This window comes from Melospiza melodia, chromosome 3 (assembly GCF_035770615.1).
Source record: "Melospiza melodia melodia isolate bMelMel2 chromosome 3, bMelMel2.pri, whole genome shotgun sequence".
In the NCBI taxonomy this organism is placed as follows: domain Eukaryota; kingdom Metazoa; phylum Chordata; class Aves; order Passeriformes; family Passerellidae; genus Melospiza; species Melospiza melodia.
In genome coordinates, this window is record NC_086196.1 from 32,392,860 (window position 1) to 32,418,151 (window position 25,292).

Consider the following 25,292-nt stretch of genomic DNA (forward strand, 5'->3'; position numbering starts at 1 on the left):
TCCATCAAAGACTGAGGCTCCCACATGCTGAACTGGACTCCAGCAGCCAGGCACTAGGGAACACACCAGTAGGGGCTGGAGCTGCTAGAGGCTCCTAATATTCCTTAGCACGGAATAATGATATTTAAATAGCAAACAGCATTATTGGGAGGTAGATTGAAGGAGAAAATACTGTATTCTTACAGAGATCTTATATTTTTATTGACAATGCAATGGATTGAGGACCTCATAACTCTTAAAATAACTACTGAAATAATGTTTTCTGAAAATAGCCTAATAGAATATTTATGTTCTGCTTCATATATGCAAAACTGCATAATGATTCCAATATTATAAATCCCAGCAAGTTTTTAGATATACTGAGATAAAAAGGTCTAGTGCTAGAGAAATACAGCCATTTTTTCCTGTGGGCTGATTTTAATGACTCAGAAAACTGCCCTTGATGACCATTTGAGATTCTTCCTTGTAGCAGCATGCCCAGTGATGACAGCAAGAATAATTTCCAGTTACACATTCCATGAACACTGTTGCAAACCATTGGAAGTCAAAGGAGTTGTAGCATTGTGTATGTCTATTTGTTTCCTACAAGACTGAAAAGGAAGTGGTGAAAGGAGGACTAATGACACTTTTATTTTATTGTTATTTTCTGCAGTAGACAGTGCTTCCCTATAACAGAAGATTTGGCATATGATTATTTCTGTACTCCTTTTGCATCTTGAAGTACTTTTCCATACTAACTGTACTTATGGTTAAAATGCAAACTATAGGAATTAAATATGAAAATTCAGTGTCTGAGTAGAATGCCTAACTGAATTTTATGTTGCCTTTTAAAGGTGAAAAAAATTGACTCTAGTCTGTATGAAGATTTCAAAAACCATTATTTTGGAGATGAGATCCTGCACCGCTTTGATCTTTGCTCCATGTTGAAAAAAAAGCAGCCAAATGGTTACTACTACTGTGAGTCCTCCATTGTTTTTGGTAAGTACATCATAATTTTCTTCTGGTCAGTTGTGTCTCTGAGTTATATGTGCAAAAAGCCATTTTTTTCTGGAGTGTGTGTTAGGAAATTCTTGTAAGATCCGTGGAGTCTGACAGAAGTCTCTCCCTCAACCTTGGCTCTGCAGGAACTCTGTGCAGTGGTTCTTACTGACAGCTAAAGTTTACGTTCAATAATCCATCTCCAGAATCCCATTCCATTTCTCATCCTAAAATGAGTGTTTAAAATAAGTGAGATGTATCACTCCCCAGAGCTGCTCATCTCTCTGTTGACTTTAAAGACAGGCTGTGTGACTAAGTCAGATTAGACACAGTGCTTATAGATGATTAAAGCTAAGTGAAATGTCTCTGGTATGGCAGAGAGGTGACCTTACTTGGACTACATTCATGTACAGAGAGAATTGCAATGGTACCACAGATTTGAAAATAAGTCTTCAGAATACTGTTAGACTTTAAACATTGTACTCACACCTTGCTAGATTATTACAGTGCTGGAAGTCAGAGTTGTGTCTTCCTGCTTTGTCTGAACAGAAATACCACTGTTAGAAGTTAGTGCTGGTTTCAGGACTACGTGTAGGGCTTTGGTGACAATTTGGTTTTTCCCTTGTGGAGACTTCCTTGTGCTGCAGCATTGGTGCTGGAAGTGCTTACCAGTCTTGAGGATTGTTCTGAGGACTTTTAATTAAATACTTAAACATGCCAGGTACCTCATGAATTCTAGTTGTTGTTAATGTTTTGTTTGTGCTTAGGGTCACCTTTTTTAGCTTAGCTAAATTGTTACCAAAAAAATCAAAAGCAGTACAGAGGAAAAAAGTATAGGTTGTGACAAAACTATTGCAAAATCCAGATCAGTCAAAATCAAAATGAGATACATTTATACATATTTATTTATCTATAGATTTGTCTTATCATATTTATTACCTTGTGTAATATATGTCACATAGTTATGTTTAACTTTGTGTATGTAACTATATATATAATGTCTTCTGTATGTGTTTGTGCATTTAAATATTATTTATATGCGTCCAAATGATTGAGAAGGAGAAATTACAGCATCATTTAACATGGTATAAAATTTTTTATTTGGGTGAAATTGAGGCTTTGCTATTTACAAATATTTTTCAGACTATTCTGGAATATGATTAAGGAATTTGGTATATAACTCATTACAAAAAAAGAATCTGCTTACTAGTATGTTTGGTAGATATATTTTTCCCAAACAATTGTTTAAATCTGTCTTCTTGAACTTGTCTTGTTACTGACATCTCAGATTGCTAAAATGAGACAGTTTTTCAGTGGCCTTTTGAATGTGGGTCCCATTAAATGGTTTACAACAGCAGTCAATCAACCAGTATTCAAAGCAAGAATCAGATGCTTGTTTGGCTTTAACTCAATCCCAGTATGGCCATGCGTAAAGAATTTATGTGTCATTTTCACAGTCCAAACAGAACTCTGCCTTGAATTATTTTTACATGAGCACTACATCTGACTTTCTCTAGCAATAGAGAGAATGGCTGTTCTTAACTAATATTAGATTAATAAAGGGCACTGTTATTATCCCCATTTTTCCCAGTTCTGTATGGATTTAGATGCATCTTGGTGTAATATATGCATTTAATTTCTTGGTTTTGTACATGTTAATATATATTTATTTAAAACCAACAAGTGAAGGAAAACACTATATTGGAATGGAGTTAAAATTACTTATTTTTTCATTTCAAAGAAGAAGAAATTTTATTTTAATGAATTTAGAAAAATTCCTTTTGCATGTGTTTTGAAATGTGATTTGGATGGGGTTTTAATAATTATAGGTAGCTAGGACATTAACATAAGGGAGGTAATGTAGTTCTATTAATACATCAAAAATAGTGAATTTTGAAAACTACTTAATACAGACAAAACACTGTATCCAGGTCTAGTTCTTCCTACATGTACATGTACTCAAGCACTTATCTTTTCCTTGAAGTACATAAAAATTACCAAAACAGAATTTACTTATTACCTAGAGTTTGGTCATGGTTGAGTGTTTTGCATTTAATAAGATGAAAAGACCTGAAAGGAGGTCATAATTAATGTCAGAAATCCATTCACAATGGAGATTTGCTTACTCCCACGTCCCGGCAGTCAGGATGGCCAGGTGTGTCCTGGGGTGCATCAGGGACAGCATGGCCAGCCGGGCAAGGGAGGGGATTGCCCTGCTCTGCTCTGCACTGGGACAGCCTCCCTTCGAGTGCTGGGGGCAGTTTTGGGTGCCACAATGTAAAAAAGACATTAAAGTATTAGGGAGTGTCCAAAGGAGGGCAACAAAGATGGTGAGGGCCTTGAGGGGCAGCCATGTGAGGAGCAGCTCAGGTCACTTTGTCTATTCAGCCTGGAGAAGAGGAGATTGAGCGGAGACCCCACTGCAGTTACAGCTTCCCTGTGAGGGGAAGCAGAGGGGCAGGTACTGATCTCTTCTCTCTGGTGACCAGGGACAGGACTTGGGGAAAAGGCAAAAAGCTGAGGTGAGGGAGGTTTGGTACCAGAAAAAGGTTCTTCACCCAGAGGGTGGTTGGGCACTGGAACAGGCTCCCAAGGGAAGTGGTCACAGCCTGACAGAGTTTATGAAGCATTTGGACAATGCTTTCAGGTGCATGGTGTGACACTTGGGCTGTCCTGTACAGGGCCAGGAGTTGGACTTGATCCTGATGGGTCCCTTCCAGCTCAGCATGTTCTATGGTTCTATGGCTAATAAATGTCACAACACATATCAGCTGCACATTTCTATAAAAGTGTGTTTAAAAATAGGGGAACCAAAAGAGATTGATATGAATAAAAGGTAGAAGTACAATACTTGCTGAACTGCATTAGTATACACCACAGGTAATCGGGCTTGGACAGGATGTTACAGAGCAGCATCCACTAACTTCAGCAGAGCCTACATCTGCACCAGAAGCTTTCTCTGTCTGAGGGCTAGCCCCACAGGGTATGTATTCAGGAGTTAAAAATTGATGTGATAGTGATGGTAATGTTGAAGCTTCATCTTCAAAGTAGAGTTCAGTTTGCTGTTTAAGGTAAACAAGACAACAAGGCAACAGTGTCCTTCTTTGGACCACCCATGTCATGGCAGCTGTTATATGCCGCCTTGAATCCCAAAGAAGATGGGTGGCTTTCAATCTGACAAGTGAATGCTGGAATGAGTTGAGCTTTTCAATATATACTCCTTCACCTGAACGATTGGTCAGTTTTTGATATTGTGGTAAAGATGTTCAATAGATCTTATGATTGTCAGGAGGAGCATTATGCAAATCTTATGTCAAATATACCTTTAGTATTAAGTATCTCACTTAAATATTTTCAGGATCCATTAATGAAGATTTTTGTAGACTTTTTTCAAAGAAAATTGGTTTGTAGTATTATAATGTAAAATGAGATAATACACATTAAACGAAGTTATCACATGCCAACCTGTTTTCTGTGATGTTTCTTCTGAGTGGCTTGTAAGAAGTTTATACATCAGATTTCCCCTGAGCTATCTCTGAGGTAGAGGAATTTCAAGAAGTCTGTTGCTGGGTGGAAACCACCCAGCAGGTTACTGTGAATTTCTGCACAGCCAAAATTCATATTTCTGGAACGTTGACCAACCTGGTGGTTAAAGTACTCTTACAGTCCCCCTTAATCCTTGCAATCTAGCAGCAGCAATATGGAAAATAAAATATCAGACTACAAACATCTGGTTTATCTGCATAGCATCATAATCATATGGTAAAAGGTAATGCTTCTTTCTGCTCTAGTAGTACCTCAAAGAGATGCCTTTGTAAGTAGCAGAACACTAGTGGGTCGATTTGCTTTTCAGTGGATCTATGTACAAGTTTGGTGTCCAGTCTGACCTTGTCCCAAGGTCATTCTGCAGTCTCTCTGAGATGGGAGACACCTGCAGGAATTCGCTCTTCCAATCTTAAATGGAGTGTCTAAGGCAGGATCTAAAAAGGGTCTGTGACAGCCAAGCTGTGAGCATAAGATGCCCTGCTTGAGCAGTTGTTAATATTTGTTAATGAGCTTCCTTGCTAATTCCATATATGTGTATATAAAAAGATGCAAGTTTTCAACTAAATAGCAAAAAGTTGCATTATATTTGTAATCTTTTAAGTTTCTGAGGGAGATCAATAACATTGTGCATAGAACATGTTACAAAAAAAATATTCTGCCAATTGCTGGTGCTAGGCTATTTAAATCATTTAAGTAACATTTTTGGTCCTTTAATAAACCTGACTAGGCTTTTGAGGTGCAGTTTATGCTTCCACATTACATTGTACAATGCTAGCCAGGCAGCTGCTCAACACCCGTGTCCCAAACAAAGATCAAGATACTTCTGATAATATGTTTCATATGAGCCCTCCAGACTGGAAACGAGTTTGTCAGCAATAGGTTTGGGAATACTAACATGGAAGAAAGAATTACGGAAGAAAGAACAGAAGAAAGACTCATCTGTACCTGAAACAGAAAATAGATATAATAATGTCACTCCATGAACTCTGAATAATACTGAGAAGAAACAGAAGACTGAAAATAAAGGAATTGGAAACCAATTGATAGTTGGATAGATTGTCAACATCCCTCAGTCTGCTCTTGATAAAAATGTGCTTACAGTGTCAAGTAAAAAATACAGTAGCATTTCACCTTCATCGTCAAGGACAAAGATGTTTCAAATACAGTAAGCAGTATGAAATTTTGGCAGTTTGTCTGAAGCTTTTCATAGTGGCACTATCTTAAGTGAAAAAAAGATTTCCATTTGTCTCCTGTAGATGCTCTTCTGCTTCTCTGTTTACTGGTAGTTTGACCTCAATGTTGTTGATTTTATTTGTATGGTAATTGAGCATTTTCTACATTGGGAACAGCAATGGTAAGCAGGCAAATGCTGCTTTAATTGTCCAGATTCTACACCCAGCAAGATTACACATATTATGTGTTGATTTCTTTTCACCTTCCTTCATAATTGCATGACAGTGAATCCCTTTTTGTAAAATAGTGATACATTCTTTAGTTGTACCTGTTATTTGTCCTTCTTTCCTCTTTGTAATTTCAAAATACCCTTAGGCTTGTTTCTTTCCCTTCTTAATTTTCTTTTCTTGATAGTCGATTTGTAGCCTAGCTTCAACTTTCTCCATCCTATTAGGTTTTGAGTAACTGTTTTTGAGATTCTTGCATATCTGTGGCACTTCTACCGAATTTTAATTAATTATATGGTAGTCATGGTGCTTCTGGATAAAAATGTCTTGGGTGGTTTCCCAGGGGCTGTTTCTTAACATTAGGAATTAGTAATTAAATCACTGTTTGTGTTGAGTTTATCCAGAGCTGCTGCAGTCTTGTGCACGCAGTGTGCTGAACAAGTATTTGCCTAAATAAAAAGCAAAAGGTATTACATGCTAAGCAGTAAAATCTTTCCCTAAAGCTCTGTTTCTCAGCTGAGTCATGTGGTGGAATATTGACTTATAAAAATGGTTCTTTTAAACATGGCAGAGAAAATTTCACATATTGGTTATTAACCTAGAAGCCAGGCTCTTTATGGACACTAACTAGAAAGCAGCAGTCCAGGGGTTTTTACACACGTCAAATATTTTTTTATTTCCTAATGACAACAGAGTGGTGCCCTGTTGATTCCTTTTCACTACTTCTGCATTAGAACTTGATGGATGGGTTCTAGCAATGTATCTCATATTGTATTGCTACACTGGGCAGTTGCTTCTGTATTTGGTAATTTTCTGCTATTGGTCATTAGTATTGCATTTTTCATAGTGAGAGTGTTTTTGTATTAGTTTTGTAATAGCAGTTATGGCCTAAAAGCTGTATGGATACTTACTGTGTCTGGATAAGGAGAAAAAGCTAATTAAGAGGGAGGTAAACAATATGCTTTGAAAATTGAAGTTTTCATTTCAGACTAATATTCAATTGTTCTGAGGCAAATTTTAATATTTGAGCTTTAATGTTGGAAAATGTATGGCAAACTCTTCATGAGACAGTGACAGGGAGCTTCAAAGACAGGAACATGATGTTTAGAATTCAATCATTCATTTGCTAGTACTGAAAATGAGCAAAAAAGCTTCTCATCACTTTCTGTGATAATAAGATTTATTTTTTGAATTTGATTATGAGATTTAGTTTATTGTACAGGATCAATTTTGCTACACTCTTTTTAAAATATCATAATGCAGTTTTGTTCAAAAGACTATTTCCCTTTGTTTTTCAACAAAAGAGTATTTGAAGTAGTGATGTGTTTTTATGCCAGAGCTGTTATCAGTAGTTGAAAATAAGTCAAAATAAGTTTTTCCAAAATGGTTTTCAAAAATATGTGCAAACAACGGGATTAAACTGATGAAGTAAATCTAACAGGAGGGCACAAAGTCTTACTTGACGTCAGTAAGATCGTGATTCATAGCTGAAAATTTAGTTGAGTATATGAAAAAGGCAGAATTGAGTTTTCACAACAGAACATAGTGTGATATAAAAAAATAATTTAATAACATCCAGCAGGTTTTTAGTGTCTTAAGTATTTATACTTTAAAGATATTTTCCTCAGCAGACTTTGGTGTTCAAACAACAAATTTATTTCTAAATTTAATATATTAAAAATACTTCGAAAATGTGTAAAACATTGATTTCAATATTAATTGCAAAAAAGTAAACAGACCACTTAGGTGGTGTGGAGTAAACAAAATATGTAATATTCTTTATTGAACGTATCAGTAAATATATAAAATTCTTTCATTGAATGGATCAGTAGATGATAATTAATTTATATTCTTAAAATTTTGCTAGCTAGAAAGGTGCTTTTGTTGATACAGATTACTTGTATAGTGTTGACATCAAATAAAAGGTATCTTTAATTTACCATAATCAAATTACACTCTTTCTGCAATTTCTGAGTCTTTTTCAGTAGTTTGAAGGACCTTGAATGAAAGGACAACCAGTTTTCCACTTTTCAAATGTCACCATTTTTTAGTTGTTTCTGGTTAGTGTAGAACTCCTACCCAGTGTGCAGCATGTTTCCACAGTCTGTAGGCTCCCTACCTAATCCTTATGAGGTATTCTAAAATAAAATATGGTTGCAGCTCAGTAGAGGTCTGTACCTCAGGGATCATGACAAATGCTGACATAAAAATGCAGGTGTTGGGGAAAAGGGCTTGTTTTGAGTTAAACCACAAGTTTAATTTCTCTTTCATGACAGTACTCAGCAATTTATCAAAACAGGTATTTCTATGATAGAAACAATAGTTTTCTTATTCTGACTGTGCATAAAATATTTTTGAGGCCCATAGTATTTGTAAACGCAGATTCTTTTAGTGAAAATAATTTCAAGATAAATTGTGATATATTTTAAAGATGCATTGTTAATGTGGCTTGTAGTGTCATTTTGTTTCCAACAAGACCACAATGTGCTGTTTCTCATGGAAGCAGTAGAATATAAGACAAAGAATACATCAACCACAAGCTAAAACATGACATCATTGTTTTAACAGTAGCCTTCCAAGTTATTTGGTTTTAATCTGTTCTTAAACACAACAGAGACTGTTGTCACAGTATCTGCTGAACACATAGTATGTGATCTTCTATTTTTCAATGAAGATAAAATATTTAAGGTCTACATTAATATTTAATGACAGCTAATAGACCTGAACCACCCATGGCATAAGTTTTGTGGTATTACTCCAGTGTTTGATGTACCTTGCTCACTTGTGCTGTGGAAGTGACAGGGAGAACTTGGGATCACATGGAGATGACAATGCTAAATGCAGCTGTTCTTCCTGCTTCTCAAGTGTGGGTGCCACCACTAGGCTGATGCTAAAATCTTTAACTGTGTACTAATTTCTGTACCAGCAGCAGCAGCTCAGGAGTATTACATGGCCAAAGCTGTGGTACCCAGGTGTAGATTAAACATGCAAACATACTCATAATTACCAGGCATACTTACAGACATCTGAAGGTAGAGTTCCAATATTTTAACTTTCCAAACATGTGTACTGTTTATTTTCTGAGACAGTGTGGGTTCACGCTGCTTGCATTCTGGGCAAATATCCGGGGATATGTGGCTGCCAGAGTGCTGAGCTTGTCAGCTCCAGTTGGCAGCACAGATTTCTATTCACCTGGATTTGGATCAGCTGTTGGTACAGCAAGGATGTCCTCCCTAGACTGCATGGTTTTACTTTAGGTAAATAGTTTACTTTCTGAAGTCCAAAGACATTACAGTTGACCCGTACTTTTAAAAACCTCTGCTGTTACTTCATGTTTTGCAAAGAGCAGGTTTGACTTACAGAATTCTGAGTAGCCATCCATAGCCTAGGGATTACACCAGAAAGTAATTGCTGACTGAAGACTGTTTGAAAAACCTTTTGCCTTTTAAATCATTTATTTAGAGAAGCAGTGAAAATGCCACAAATGAATTTTAATACCTAGGCTGCCATAGCTTTTTTTTAAAATGTTTAAGATGTTTTTAATCAGAAACCTTAGATACTGAACTTTATTGTTTTAATCAAAAGAACAAACAAAAGCCTTTTTTACACATATAAATGCTCCTAATTAAATGCTTTTGGAAAGTGGGTCAAGCTGAACAGGAACAAAGCACTCTCTTATTCCAAAATAAGAGTGTTCACATATGGAATTATTCAGAAACAGCTCTTAGTACTTTAAAATTCCCAGGCAATGCTAATCTGTCTTATCTTTCAAATGCAGGCAAGCTCTATAGTTTTCCTTCCCCATTCCTATCATATTGCAGACTCAAAACATATTGGACGTTAAAATTTTTCATCACTTTATTAGGTTGTTACACCATGTCTGGAAGAAGGGCAGATTTGTTAGTGTATCTTTAATATTAGAAATGTTATTTTCACATGAAAGCAAGTAAAAGCAATCATTATTTTGCATGGGATGTACTCTTTCAGACAATTATGTTGAATTCTTTATCATCTTTATTATTGGTGAATTCAGCTTTCTATGCATTGTAGTTTCCTGATGTCTACAGTATCTCAAGTAACATATCATCCACAATCCAGATTATAGTAACACCATTTCCTTTTTCCAGTTTTCTTGCAGTTAACTAGTCAGTCACTCTCTTTTTTTTTTTTTTATTATTCCCAGAAATATGCAGAATATCTGGCTTAACTTTATTCATATTTCATTACTTGGGCTGGTTTGAATGTACTTAGTGGTTATCTCTAGTCTTGGGATAGCTTTTCTTAATTTCTGAGAACACAAAACACATGAAGGTATGCTGTGTCTCCTAATGGAGTTTGAAATGTTGTAGTACAACTCTTTCTATATAGGCATAAAACTGTATGCATTTCAAAGCAGACCAAAATCTGTGATTTGAAATACGGATGTGTAAACCCTAATGTCCTAGTTATTTGAGAACTGTTGCAAATATTTCCCAGATAAAGAGTCATCTGTATTTTTACTTCTTCTCTGTATCATGGTGCCTTTTATTGGCTTATATGACCAGCTTGAACAATGTTGTCATGTTAATTCAGGTGCTTATGAGGAGCAAGGACTATGGTTTTAAAGATTTAGTCATTTCTTACTGCTCTTTCTGCTTGTTCAGTTTTAAACTCTCCACTTACTTTCAGTCCTTTTCTTCACTTCTTTATCTGTTTGGAACTTAAGTAGTACAGGGCCAGTGGTGGTGGAGTTCACCTAATGAGATTCTAAGGAAAAGAAAATTATCTTGGGAGAATATTGGTTTTTGTAAGTAGATTTTAAAGGTGAGAATTATAAAGTAGAATGCAATAGCTGAGTACAAAATTTTTTTGATTGTTTGGATATATTTTAACTATTTAGCATCCTTTTGTTTAGAGGAAGGATCTTGTCTAAATAAGTTGTGCTGCACAAATATGTGGAATTAGTCAGCTGTATATACCTGATAAGTTTCTCTTCTGTAGCAGTAGCTATTCTGATTGTTCAATTTTTATTTGAATATTTTTATCTTTATGGTTTATTTAATATAGAGGAAGAATCTGTAAGGGTTTGTGTTTTGTCACATACATACATTTTTTCAATGTAAATTTACATTTGTGCAAATCCAAGTGTAATGGTCTGTCAGTGCAGTTATATTAATAACTTTGTACTAGTAGGGCGAATATAATAAGAAATCTATAGATCTTCAAACTCTCTTTCAAGGGCTGTTTTCCCAAACAAATTTTGGTCTGCAATGCTGGCCCACAATCTCTTGCACTGTGAAATACAAAATGTACTGAATGTATGTCATCTACTAGTTAAAAAGTGCATTTCATAGGTGTATTATGTTGAAAAGTCCTTCTGTTTCTTATTAGAGGAGGGGGTTGTTACATATCCTTGTGTATAAGTAAAATTTAGAAGTCAAAAAAGATTTTAGATTAATATCTTTTGTAGGAATTTGTCCCCAGAATGAGATGCCTCCATTTCCAGTTGTGTGGAGTCCAGTATGTCAGAGTAGGGTCAAGAAAGGCTGAACTGAATCCTGCATTGAACAAGCCAGGCATCAACACCTCTTTGTCTTACTTTGATTTCTGAGTTAGGCATCTCACCCAACTGGGATCCAAAACCTCTGCTTATGATACATTGGTACTTAAATCAGGATTCACATTTTATTTTAAAGAGGAAATACCTTTTACATACATAGTTTATTTGCAAGAGAAATTGGATATTTGGACTTTTTCTTCTCTCAGCTTGGGGAAATTCAAGCCCCCAAAGACTAGCAAAGCCACAAATGGTAGCTTAGCATGGAAGCTTAATGATGCCCCAGTGTTCTTCAAGGAGCTTCACCAGAGCAGCAGAGAATTCGGACATCACAGAGTCAAACAATGAACCCCACCACTGCCCCAAATCAGACTCTGTAATGCTGTGATTATTTCCTGGAGTGTCTAGTCTTATGGAGGTCACAAGCACAATGCTGAAATGCTCACTGAACTCTTAATCTTTTGACTGATTTAGAAAAGGGAGTGTCCAGTTTCTGGATCCTAAGCCCAGGCTGTTCAATCTGAGCCAGTTCTGAACATGACTAATTCTGCTACTGGACAGCAGGAGAATATGTGGGGTTTATGCAGTTTCTGGATGCAGATGCATCACTGCTGGCTAAATGCTCAGTGTGGTGCTTGTCTTTTTTTGGTTTTCATTAGAAACAAATTATCAATATACAGGATTCATACATACATGCATACATATTATATTTATGTCCCTGTTTGTGTGTTTGCATACTTGCATATAGTGCACATGCATGCATGTTTACAGTTAGGTGATGTAAAACACTGCTTTTAAGCAGCTCTTCTCTTGCTGAAATCCTTGCAATCAATTCTGCCACAGCAGTGGGTGATGTTTGTTCGCATGGAGGAGGTTAAAAAAAGCACAGCAGAAAAGCATTGAATACATGTGGGTTTGGACAGCCTTTGTCTATGGGACTTGTATGATACCTTGACATATATCCAAGCTGCTTCCTTCCAGTTGCACAGTAGCTGAAACATGTACTATTATTAGTACATCTTTCATTGAAGTGTTCCTTTTCTTTGGAGACAGTTCAGAGAATCTCATACATGAGTGTCCAACATCTTTTCTGACTGTTGCATGTTGTTATCTTTTGTATGTGAGCTTATTTTTCAAGCTATGCTAGCTTTTGAATTCTTATGTAAGAGGTTCCTTAGCACTTAAAAGATTAATGTTTAACATCGTAATCAAAATACATAGAAAAATCCTATTTTATCAATTAGCATAAAATAGCAATTTTGAAATCAGAACAGATACTGGTGGTACTACCAATGATTTCTCCTCTCTCCAAAAATATTTATCATTGCTAAGGATAAAAACGTCTTTTTCCCTTCTCAAGGAGTTATACAGTACACAGAAATTTTATGGAAATAATCAGAATGAGAAAAAACAAAGGAAACTGTTTTACTTCATCGGATGCCTGCTTACACGAGTAAATTTTGTAAAGAAATACTTTTCAATTCATTGAGGTAAAGAGAAAGATTTTGTTATTTCACTTACTTGATTTTGTATCCTCCCGTTCACAGAGCAAATGCAGACTCACATTCCCTTTTTTATGACCTTTATAAATACCACTGTGTCCTTGGAGTACAGAAATATGCAAGAATGCCTACTCAGTTAATTACATTTTACTCAGTTAATATAATAAGTATCTCAGTCTCCCAATTCTTAAATTCCTTTTTAAGAATGAAAATATTTTTCTGAAAATGCCACAGTTTTTGTACAAATAGGTAATGGGTGTTCATATATGAAACTAAAATTCCAGAACACACTTCTTTCATATTTATAGGTCTTAAATACTGAGATTGGAAGGCAATAAATGTATTTCTAGGTGAAGATACAAGAAGGTCTTTGAGCTGTAATCCTAACTCATTTATTTCTGAGAACCTTCCAGTAAATCGCTTCTAGCTGTTAGATCACTTTGGACTCCATAGTTTTCTAGGACTTTGAGATTATGCACTTTCAGAGTTCGTAGATATCACTTTTATATCTTTTTATAGAGATGTGATAGAAAATCACAATGCATTATCTTTGCTTCACTTGTTCGTACTTTACATTTTACTTTTTCCAAATATGCATAACATTCAGATTAATTGTTGCCAGTAATCTTATGTGACCTACAAAGAAATGTATCAATTTATTTAAAAATGCATATCTTTTAAATCTGTAAGCCTATTCTGTTAATGTCTGAGTCTCTTGGGTAAGTCCTGTAATTATATCTACATTATTTTAGTGAGCTCCAATATTTTATCTCATCTGTAATTAGAGGCCAGTGAAAAACTGGCAGAACTATTTGTTTAAATCAGAATTAGGAGGCAGTTGATCTGTAGCAGAAGAATGGCTGGGTTCTAGATTAAGTCTCTGTTAACTTTAGGACAGGACTTGATTTTTTTGTTATTTAGGGGGTTTAGAGAAGAATGTATGAAAGGAATAACAAGAATCTGTGTATGAGTAACCAAAGTGAGTTCACAGTCATCTGAGAAAGCAAAAGCTGGCTGGCATTCCCAGTTCTCCTTTTCTTTCCATTTAGAATGAGTTTTCTGCTTCGGTCTCAGGAAAATCTTGGAGCAGAATAGCATAAGAAATGAGTCAGTGTTACTGCCTGTCCTGATCCTTTAGCAGAGTCTCTCTGGCACTTCTCTTTGTGATGATAAATCTGGTAGATTCACACATAGGCAGTCATGGCAGTGTAATGCCTTTTCGTTAAAATTACACCAGCAGTTACCCAGCTTTCAAACTGTTGGTGTGTTTGTGATGTGTTGATAGACCATATGCTAAGAGGTCAACTGGAAGTGATAAATGCAGATTATTCACTACACTTACTGCAAAGATATATTAATAATGAATGCATTTTTTGTGCCTGTTTTTGAGATGAACATTTCAAATTCCATGGTCTTTTCCCCTTTCCTTTCACAATGTAAATTTAAACAGTGATAAGAAAAATGCAAAAGGAAAGAAGCAGCTTTTTAAAATTACAGTCAGTAAATGATTGCTGGACTAAATGTTCACAATATTCAAGAATATGTGAGCTAGATCCTGAAATAGTTTCCAATTTCTAATTTTTGTCTTTTTAGGAAGGAATGAGAGCAAAATTTTCCTGAAATAAGTTTTATTTTAACTTGTATACTCAGACGAGAGCATAACAGTTTAGTGCATTTGTTGTTTGCAAAAGATTGGTCTTTGTTTATCAGTTTTAGCTGAACACAGATTTGAGCTTCACCTGGCATGTACTGCTTTAAGTAGCATTGTGCATGCCAGATGAAAGCCATGGTACTGCACATTAATCATATAAAACAATTCAAACAAGAGGGTAGCCTGAAAGATCCATACTTGGTTTCTATTTGAAACTCAAGGTAGAGAGCTCTTTGCTGAGGTGAATGGGTTTAGATAGCCCAAAAATATTATATTCCTGAGGAATCTCACAGATGTGTGGTGCAAGTGTGGGATGGGAATATTTTGCCTGCTGCCAGTGGCCAAAACATGAGCACTGGGGGAGAATTAACTGCTTGGCAGACTAAGCTGCTTTCTCATCTCACTGGCATGGAGGAAACTAGAATTCTCTGGGCATTGACTTTGGCCTGACTCCTTGCCAATTTTAGGAGTCAATCTCTTAAAATTGAGGATTGATTAGGACTGAACATGATCACTGGTCAGAGCATCCGTCTTCCTCCTTGCTCCTTTTACAGACCTTCTTTCCACTGTGGCTGATCTTTTTGAAGGACTGTTGGCTGTGGAAGAAAAGGCTGTATTTAAGAATTAATTCAAATCTAGAAATTAATTTTCTAGAAATTAAATTTCTTTAATTTTCAAATCTAGAAATTAATTTTCACCTCATTTGAAGTGAAATATGGGATTTCAAAGGAAATCATTAATCCTTTTCTTTCAGAATATTTATTTTCTTTATAATCTGACCAAAGAGATTGGTTAAGCTGTGTTCCATGTACTGTTTACTATTGCAAACAGCCCTTGCCACTGCCACATCTTACTCTTGTTTAATTTTTATACAGCGCATGAACAGATTTCAGTGAACCAATTAAGGTGCAGAGTAGCTGATGACATCAAAACCTTCCTTATTAATTGTGGTTTTTAAATACAAGTTGTACATGGATTCCTTTACTGACTTTATGCAACTTTCCTTTACCCCTGCCTCAATCAATCATTAGCAGCCTTTGATACAGCCTCAAAAACATAGCTGTAACACACAGTAACCAGTATTGGTCCCTACATTTCTGTTCTTTAATTCTAAGCACTTGTTTGCACAGTACCAAATACTGATTTTCACTGGCATTCAGGAATAATATGGCAAAAAGTTGAAGAATTACATAAAATACAAGGTATTTGTTCTCACTAGAAAGTTAGGGGGAAAAAACCCTTTTTCTACTGATTTCCAGAATTTCAAATAGCATCGGGCATCTGTCTATTCAATATTTAATTTTTCCTCAGACTGTAGAAATACATATTTTAAGGAACTTTCTGCTTTTGTACCATCAAGTACTTCTAAAATAAATGAAGACTTTTACAGAAAGGACTACCTTAAATATTAATTTTTATCTTGACTTGCATTCTTTCCAGAAGTTTTAACAAGCAGGGGAAAAGGAACTTTGTAATTTCTCAGAAAATTAACAAATGGGCACCGGAGTACCAGATGTAGGAGATCAGGGAAAAGCTGCAATACTGAGGGGTGTTGCAACAGGAGTGAGAAGGGGACTGCAACAAGGACCTCCCTGTGCAACCTTATGCCAGCTAAATTTTGGGCACATTCAGTGAGTTATTTATGTATTTAAGTATTCCAAACCCGAGAAGAATTTCAGTAAAGAATGGTAATGAAGAGCAATACCTCAGCAATAAAATACTGACTAGGGTCAGTGGTGGTAGCAGACTGGATACACAGAACTGTGGTACAGTGTCAGTGCATTTCAGTGAGTTTCATGACAGTCTTTGATGGGAAAAAATATTAGCAGTCACAATTAATTGTAATTTTTTTTTTTCCTTTGGGAAAAAAGTGTATTCAATTTGCTTGTTCTTAGTGGAGAACTCATTTCAGGTTTTTTAACAGGAATTGTTCTTCTAGTCTATGCACAACAGCATTTCAGAAAGAAAATTTTAACATAATGTGATCAAAAATATATGCTCATTGCAAAAAATATCTCACTGTGCTGTGTGCATAAATGTAAAAATTTGTCATGTTTGAATGAAGAACAAAGGAATGATGTACAAAAGTAGATCTCTAACTTCTTTTTCTTGGTAGGAGGGTTTCCCAGATCTTCAAAATAATAATTTAGAAACACTACATGTAATCAGGAAAATAAAATATTCAAAACAACATTTGGAGAAAAAAACTAAAGTCCTCTTAAAACAAGGCAAACTGTATAGTGATAATTTGTTGGAAATTAAGATTTAGCAATGTAGATGTCAGAAACATAGTGATTAAACTCTTGCTACTGCCACATTGTATTCTTGTTTAATTTTTATACACATAGGAAAACCACCTATCATTATTTTGCTATAGTAAATAATTTGAAAGTTAAATGAATCTTTTATATTCTCTTTAAAATTTCTTTGGTGCTCTCACAGTCGGGTTGATTCTCAGTAAACCAGCACTGGACAAATAGCTGGCTGTAGCTACTGACCACTGCGTAGAATTCAGAGACAGCATACTAGGAACAGAGCTATTTTCAAACTTATTATCTCAGCTGCTCAGTTTCCTTATTTCAGAAGGAAAAACTATGTAAGTATCAAAAATTTTCCCTTGACTTATGTTACAGTTTTTTGCATGCATGGCATTTAATAATTCATATTAAGATAAGAGAGTCAGGATTTTAAAGGGCGTTTCCCTCACAGTAATGAAAGTATCCTTCAGTTTCTGGTCCTCGTATTTATTTATATCCTTAATCTTTCTTTTTCACAGAAACAGGAGGAACTACCTGAATATTGAATGAAATTAATGCTTAGGAGGTCTCAGAGGTTTAGGCTTGTAAACTGAGTCTTGGCAAGACCCTGAAGTGTGAGGAGGACCTTGCCCTGGTTTTTCACATTGTCATTGTCATGGGACTTATCTACAAGTCTTTGTATGTCAAAGGGGATGCATTCTTGTGCTGGCAACCCAGTATGAAAGGCCCTCTCACACACATCCTCTCAGTGAGGCCAAATCACTTCAGGAATACATGGGCTACCTTGGGATGTACACACTATGGGTGGTCACATTCACTCTGCAAAGAAGGGGGCCATGACATGTTTGTGGTTTGCACCCAGAAGTGCTGTATGGCTTATATTCTAAATGTGGTCCTGAATGCGTTCCTGTGGGTAACAACTTGTACAGTTTGCAGATTTGGTCTTGAGCCTTGCCCTCAGGTTGCACTGAAAATAGAAGGCAGGCTCATTGGTGGCTGGCATCCCAGCCTTTCCTGAAAGGTACAGTGTGTTCCAGAAATGGAACTCACAGGAATAGTGATTTGCAGTGAGTAGGAGCAAGATTCTCTCTGTAGAAGGCAGTGTTGTAAAACACATATTAGTGGTGAGGGTTCCCTGGAGGATTTTAATGTGGTTTTAAAAAGCATAGCTCAAATATGCACTCTCCTGTTTTATAATGCAAATGCCAACTCATTATCTTCTTTTTTTTTTTTTTAATGCATATTTCTAGGAATATTCTTAAGCTATTGAAAGAAAATAAACTACATTAAATTTAATTTAGGTTCATCATTTAAGTTTTTTCTCCAGAAAAATAGAATTGGAACTGTTTTCAGAAAGACACAATTGAAAAATTGTTAAAATTATACAATGCATTACAAACCAAATAAGAAGTGGGAGCATAGTCTGCACTGTCAAACACAGTAGGAGAATGTCTGCATATTGGCAAGTCCAACAGATCATTTATTTATCCCTGGTTTATCTTCTAAATGGGGATTGTAATTCTGATTTGGTAGGTGCTCCTAAAACAAAACTTACTGTGATATACTGCCTTCTGCACTCTGTGTGTGTTTATGTGTGTTTTTATACATAAGCTGGGGAACAGCTTAGGTTCTGAGTGCAGAAATACTTTTAAATTGAAATGCAGATCAGCTTTTCCTCCTCACCCACTTTTTACATAATTTGCACCACAAGCATCATCTAAAAAAAGCTAGGTTCCTTCTGATCAGCTGAACAGCATTCAGAAGGCTGAAATTGCCTCTGCTTAAAATGAATACATTTTAGTTTCTCTTAGTCCTTATCTGCTGTAAGGAGAGAGACTTTCCAAGATTCAAAACCATAATTTCTGCTCGGGGAGGCTGATAATTCTGTTTGCTGGTGTTGTTTCCACCACTTTGTTTTGGCTAATCTGAACAGCCATCCTTGGTAAAGGATGGTACCTTGCCATTCTTTACCTGGCAAAATTTTACCGCTCTGTTTCAATCCCAAGGTGTCCTTCAGTTTCTCTGCCTCCCCAAAAAATATATACCAGTATCTTTTGCTGCCTATTCATTTTTAATAATGCTTTGGCTGTTTAGGCCTCATGTGGCTAGAGTTATTACAATTCTTTATCCAGTCACATGTGCCTGATACAGCTGAAACCTTTGCTGCACTGCTGCAACTTCCATCAAAAATGTACTTTGTATATCTCACCAAAATTTCAAGAGATGTCCAGACAGAACAAATGGCAGGCCTTGAGCTAGCAAAGCACTGGAAATGTGATCAGACCCACTTTTGTTACTGAATATCATATTTAAAATATTTAAAATGGATCCTCTCCAGCTCTGGAGGTTTCAATGTACTTGATGGTCCCTACCCTCATTCCAGAAGTTAGAATGCATGTAGAATGATGGGGCCAGCATTAAAAAGCCAGATCCCTCTTTGAATCCTCTGTTTCTTCCTTGTACCCACAGTTGTGCTTTTGTATTTTGTTAGTTTTGGCTTAAAGATGGTTTATAGATGGATGATAGTGGTCTGTCACTGATTGTGACTATTCCAGAATTGCTTAATAGATTATTGTCATCCTGACATCCATGGATTGCCAGGACTGCTTAGAAAGTGATCAGTAAGAACTGTGATTATTGCATGTTTTAACAGAAGGATTCTTGGGTTTAAGTACAAGAGTACTTTGTGCTTTTTGATACTGCTTGGTTAAACATACTTGTGGAAAAATGAGAGCACCAGGAGCTCTGTGTTCATTTAGGTGCTATATAGATGTGATATGTGTATATAGAAGGAGATTATGCTTACAGAAAACTTAAAAATATATGTTAATGTTTGTTTTATTACTTGAACATTTTTTATTGTTTGGGTTTTTTCTCTTTTTTAAGTTTATTTGGTTGAGAATATTTGGGGCGTTTGCCTAAAATGTTGTCTGTCTTGTTTTGATCCTGAACTGAATGGAAGATATTGCTCACTCTTAGAAATACTTTCTCCATGCTTAGATGACTGTCTTCACTTATGCCCTCTAGTATTCATGTTTAATTCATTTATGTAGTAGAATATGGGTCATGTTCTTTTCTTTTTGCTCTGGGTTAGGCTGACAGCATCTCCTCAAGTGAGGCAACTACATAGCTCAAAGGAATTTCATTGAATACAGAATGTAAAAATTGTTATAGTTACTTAAAAAACTTGTATACTGTCCTGATTTTTTTTATTTCTGCTACTGGAAGATAAAATTCTTTAAACAGTAGATGATCTAATCATTGTTAATAACAGAGTAGTAATGGAAAAGAATAAAAATTACCACCTACCAGCCTTATATATTTAGTTTTTTAACATTATGTAGCTTAAAGACAATTCTAATTTTATGAAAAACCATGCTTTACTAGTATGCTAAATATATTACACTTGTTCTTCTGAGATAAGCTAACTTATCTCTGTAAAAATAAGAAATATTCATAGGATTTTCCTGTCTGATATTCTTACTTTTGGGAAGACGAAGATATGATTTCTTGAATCAAATAGTAGTTTGAATGTGAAGTAGTAGACATTTTTTGTGAAGAACTTCTGCCACTGATGAAATTATTTGCTTTATGGAAAGAATGCAATATGAACCAAGAGCATTTAAAAAGAGCATTTAATGAACTAGAGCATTTAATGGTAGCAGAATTCATACCTTCACCTGTGTGGTAACTGGATTCTTTTCTCATGTAAGTATTAGTCTTTATAATGGAAACAAGAATATTAAAAAAGTGATCTGAGCCTTATGTTTTATTTCATCAATGTGATAAGGAGAAACTTGCATGCTTTGGCATCCTTCATATTAATATCAAATGTTAAGAACCATTGCTGTCACAGGCTGTCTGTAATGGTGCTCAAGTGTCAGTGACTGCAGATATCACCAAAGGAGATATTAGGTGCAAGGTTAGGGCTTTAAATAGAAAGTAATTGTGGATTTGTTTTCTTCTGGTTTATTTTTACTTTCTGAATGTAGAAAAAAATACTTTCAAAAGCAAATTGGCTGCAGTCATGAAAGGCTGGTTTTTCAAGTGCACATGGATGATCTCTCAATGAAACACCGTGGTTTTCCTGGATCTCCTGGACAGGAAATTCTGTTGTGGTTTAACCTCAGCCAGCAACTAAGTACCCACACAGCTGCTCACTCACTGCCTGACCACCCCCACCCATGGTGAGACGGGGAGAAGAAGCAGAAAAAAAATTAAAAACTGTGGGTTGAGATAGAAGCAGTTTAATAACGGAAATAAAATCGTTGTTGATGATGATGATAATAATCAATAATAATAATACAAAAGGAGAATAATAAAACCCACTGACAAATGGGTTGTCAGCCTGTTCCCAAGCAGCTATTGGTGCCTCCCAGCCAACTCCCCTGCTTCAGATACAGGGCACAACATTCTACAGTCTGCAGTATCTCTTTGGCCAGTTCAGGTCAGCTGTCCTGGCTGCACTCCCTCCCAGCTTCTTGTGCACCTGCTCACTGGTAGAGCGTAGGAAACTGGAAAGTCCTTGACTTAGAGTGAACACTGCTCAGCAACAACTAAAACATCAGAGTATTACCAACATTGTTCTCATCCTAAATCCAAAACACAGCACTGAACCAGCTACAGGGAAGAAAATGGAACTCTATTCCAGGACAGCGTGCAGACTTTCTACTCTGTAATCCCACAATTTCTGTGTTCACCTGCATTCCATCATTATTAGCCAAGTTATGGAAGATCTGTGGGATCATGTTTTGCTTATGTGCATGTGTGGGTGTTATCTGCCCATTACAACATTAACTTCAAAAGTTGTTGGCAAATTTCTGGTAAACTAATCAGATGTAGAAATCTTGAAGTATTAAATATCTAGATGTTGGCAGAAATACACATCCAGATAGAAGTGAGAGAAATTATATTAATTCCCACAATGAAGCAAAAATTGCAGTATGAGCTTAAGAGCCACAGGGCATCAGAGAATTTTGCCATTATGAATGGCTGACCATGGGTCAGGCTTCAATACAAGTTTATTGGATACTAGAGAGCTGCTTCTCAGCCACGTATCATGTACATTCCCTGTTGTTTAACAGACCAGCTTGTGCTGACAGCTAATTGCAGCAAAAGCTGGGATATTCACATAGACTTACCCTGCAAGGATGCTTTGATAGCCAATAGTGTGATCACCCCAATAATGTTTGATTCCTTTAAATTAAAGGAACCACAGGACAAAATAAGTAGAAAGCTGGGTGGTTTTGGTTCTGGAAGTGGAAGTTTTGGTTCTGGTTAAGTGGAAGAATACTTAAGCAAAATATATGTCTTTTCATTTGTTTTTACTGACTGACATACTTTGGTGGAAAAGACTCAGTTTGCCAAAGCTGTACAGGCTGTGCTCATTTGCTGTCCTTTCTCACGGTGTATGCCAAACTTTCACTCTTAGGGGTTTTATCATTTATTTACTTTCAAGTTAATAATGATTGTGTTGAGTAATGTTAGGACTAATACTAATCCTTGTAGGACTGCCTTTGATTCTTTTTTATCTTTAATCACTAACTGATTGCATGTTGTTAGCATTTTATTACCTTAGAAAATCCTAGGTTTAACGCATCCACCGGGTGACCTTCATCACCCACACTTGCAGTACACACCGTGTTGAGAAAGGAGGACTAGTAACTTGGAGTGAAGGTGGTCGGCTCTGCTCCTTCTGAAGTCGGCGGCAAATCCCCACCACACCCAGAGCCATGATCCCCGTTTGTTTCTCAGCATCTCAGACTAGGGCTGCTGTGCCAGCTCCTCCAGCTGCTTGAGCAGCTTTCTTCCTTCCTTCCTTCCTTCCTTCATCTTTTAACTTCATTTTTCCTTATGGGGGGAAAGAAAGAGACCCCATATATTAACTATAAATGCTAATATATATAGACATAATATGTCCTTAACTATATTTTCTCCCGTTTCTCGGCACTCGGCTGTGGGGCGGAGGGGAGCAGTGGTGGCAGGGGCACTCAGCCCCGCCGGCCGGTGCCGTATTTAAGGCGGCCAGACGGCTGCCTGTATTTGCCAGCGCCCGTCCCTCCCGTAACGTCAGGACGGGAAATCTGTCTTTAAGCAAATTGGATGTCAGGGAGACAGGTGCAGGATGCCTGTGATCCCCGGCCCCGCGGGCTGGGCTGGGGCTTCGATTTTGACTGGGGCTGAAGCTGGTGCTGGTGCTGGAATTTGGGCTGGGGCTTGGATTTGGGTTGGGGCTGGGGCTGGTGCTGGAATTTGGGCGGGGGCTTGGATTTGGGTTGGGGCTGGGGCTGGTGCTGGAATTTGGGCTGGGGCTTGGGTTTGGGCTGGGGCTGGGGCCGGTGCTGGGGCTTGGGTTTGGGCTGGGGCTGGGGCCGGTGCTGGGGCTGGGGTTTGGGCTGGGGCTGGGGCCGGTGCTGGGGCTTGGGTTTGGGCTGGGGCTGGGGCCGGTGCTGGGGCTGGGGTTTGGGCTGGGGCTGGGGCCGGTGCTGGGCGGGGCTGGCCGTGCCGTGCCGGGGGCGGGGCGGGGCGGGGCCGCCGCTCGGTCCCCGTCTCCCGCTCGCTTCCAGGGCGGAATAAGCAGTTTCTGCACGGACCGCCGCCCGACTTGCAGGTTTTGCTTGAGGTGCAAGCAGAGAGGACGAGGGAGAGGCTGAGGCGGCCGGTGCCATGGGCCAGCTCTGCTGCTTTCCCTTCTCCAGAGGGGAGGAGAAGATCAGTAAGTGCGCGGCGCTGGCTGCCGCCGCCGCGGGGAGGGAGCTGCGGGAGCATTCCTGCGGGGTTTTGCCTTCTGGAAAATTAACTGATTGCTTTTTAGGGAAGGGGTTGAGAAAAATGAAGCAGTATTTTCACCAAGTAGATGAAGATTTCTTTCTAACAGTGATAAGCGATCAGGTCTAATTTTGTCTATGAGCATTCTGTCAGTCCATTCCTGCAAGCAAATGTAACCGAAGTGAGTATTTTGATTTTCCTTTTTGGCAAGTGCAGTTTAGAGTGAGGGATGAGAAGGTTTTGATGTTGTAAGCATGTGCATGTTGATGGTAAAGCTCATTAGCGACAGATAGAAAGAATGGAGATTTTGTTGATATCAATGTTGACAGATGACAAAGGATTTGCATTTGGGTGTTGGTTGGATGTGTAGTTTTAAGATGACCAAGTGAAGGAACGGTCACACTTTATGTATGGATCAGGTAGTGTCTGCTTTTGCTTTCAAGTGAGTAAATATAAGTTGAATCAGAGGGAGCAGTTCTGATCTCTTTATCCTTTGGTGTACTGAGTCAAGCTAGTTAATTTGACTGGAATGTTGTTTCTGTTAAATTCTGTGCTGAAAATGATGTTTGTCCTAAATTTGGTTACACAATAAAATATTTACTCTCGACTTCTTGCTCAGTGAAATACTTTCAACCTTTCTCCTAGAAGATGCAGCCAAATTTCTGTCACATTATGTCTGAAATCAGTTTTAACTAAATTCACATAATTCATTAGCTGTAGGCTAGAAAATCCAGTTTTCTAATCTGGTTTATATTCCATACTTGTTTCTCAGGAAGCTGTCTAGGCATAAATAAAGTGGGAGTTTATACCATCAATTAAACAATGAATGTGTCTACCATTAGTGCAAGAATCTAGAACACAGCCTCAAGAAGATGAGTTGGCAGTTATTTTAAAATGTTTTTCCTTCCCAGGTCATGGTATGAGGGTAAATGTTACAAATTTGGCACTAGGGAAATGACTAGGAACATTTTATATTTTGAAACTGTTTTTCATCTAGCCAGTACAGAATGTCTTTATATGAAGAGCAAGTAAGTAGCACATCTCACTTCTAATATAGATTTGGTGAAGACAGACAACAAATACAAATTGAGGTTTTTTTAATTGTTCTGTTGACAGAAAACAAGAGAAAAGCACTATATTCTGCATCCTGCTGCTCTCAGTCTCTTCACTTCACTGCTTTTTAACTTTTCTTCTGACATCACCTGTCATGCACCAGCTTTCTTTATATGTGCTCTTGTGAGTTACTAGAACACACACAATAAAACGTTTAGCACAGCATGACCTCAAACAACGTGTAATCAAAAAAACATTCAGGAGATGTCATTATGTATGTGAAAGTCACAAAGGCTTTTGAAAGATGTCTGCTTTTGGCATGTAGCAACTGAAAGGTGTGGCATAGCCCCTTGAGAATGTGGAAAGGAAGAAATGGATAGTTATAGGATGAGGGGAATCTGAAGCAAGGAGATCTGGCTATGGGTGAGGTAAGAGGGTGGTGTCTGAAATGAGGAGAAAAAAGTAGATGTGGCACTGTTTTACCAGTGTTATGGGGGAGTAGCATGACTGAGTGATCTTAAAAAGGGAAAGAGAGAGGAAGTATAGGATGAGCATGGTGAATGTGATTGGTTTTTCCCTTCATTCAGTACTGACTGAAGA

The 25,292-nt window shown here is 37.3% G+C and overlaps 1 protein-coding gene across 3 annotated transcripts in view; it reads left to right on the plus strand.

Annotated features, from left to right (window-relative positions):
* The window catches only part of AKAP7 (A-kinase anchoring protein 7), an 80,313-nt gene that overhangs the window by 30,090 nt on the left and 24,931 nt on the right, over positions 1 to 25,292 (plus strand). For all 3 annotated transcript variants that reach the window (XR_010027099.1, XM_063151188.1, XM_063151189.1), the window contains exon 7: positions 834 to 978. Coding sequence is in view for 2 of the 3 variants with exons in the window: in XM_063151188.1 (XP_063007258.1) it covers positions 834 to 978 (145 nt within the window). In the remaining variant the exon portion in view is untranslated. The remainder of the gene's footprint in view (positions 1 to 833; positions 979 to 25,292) is intronic.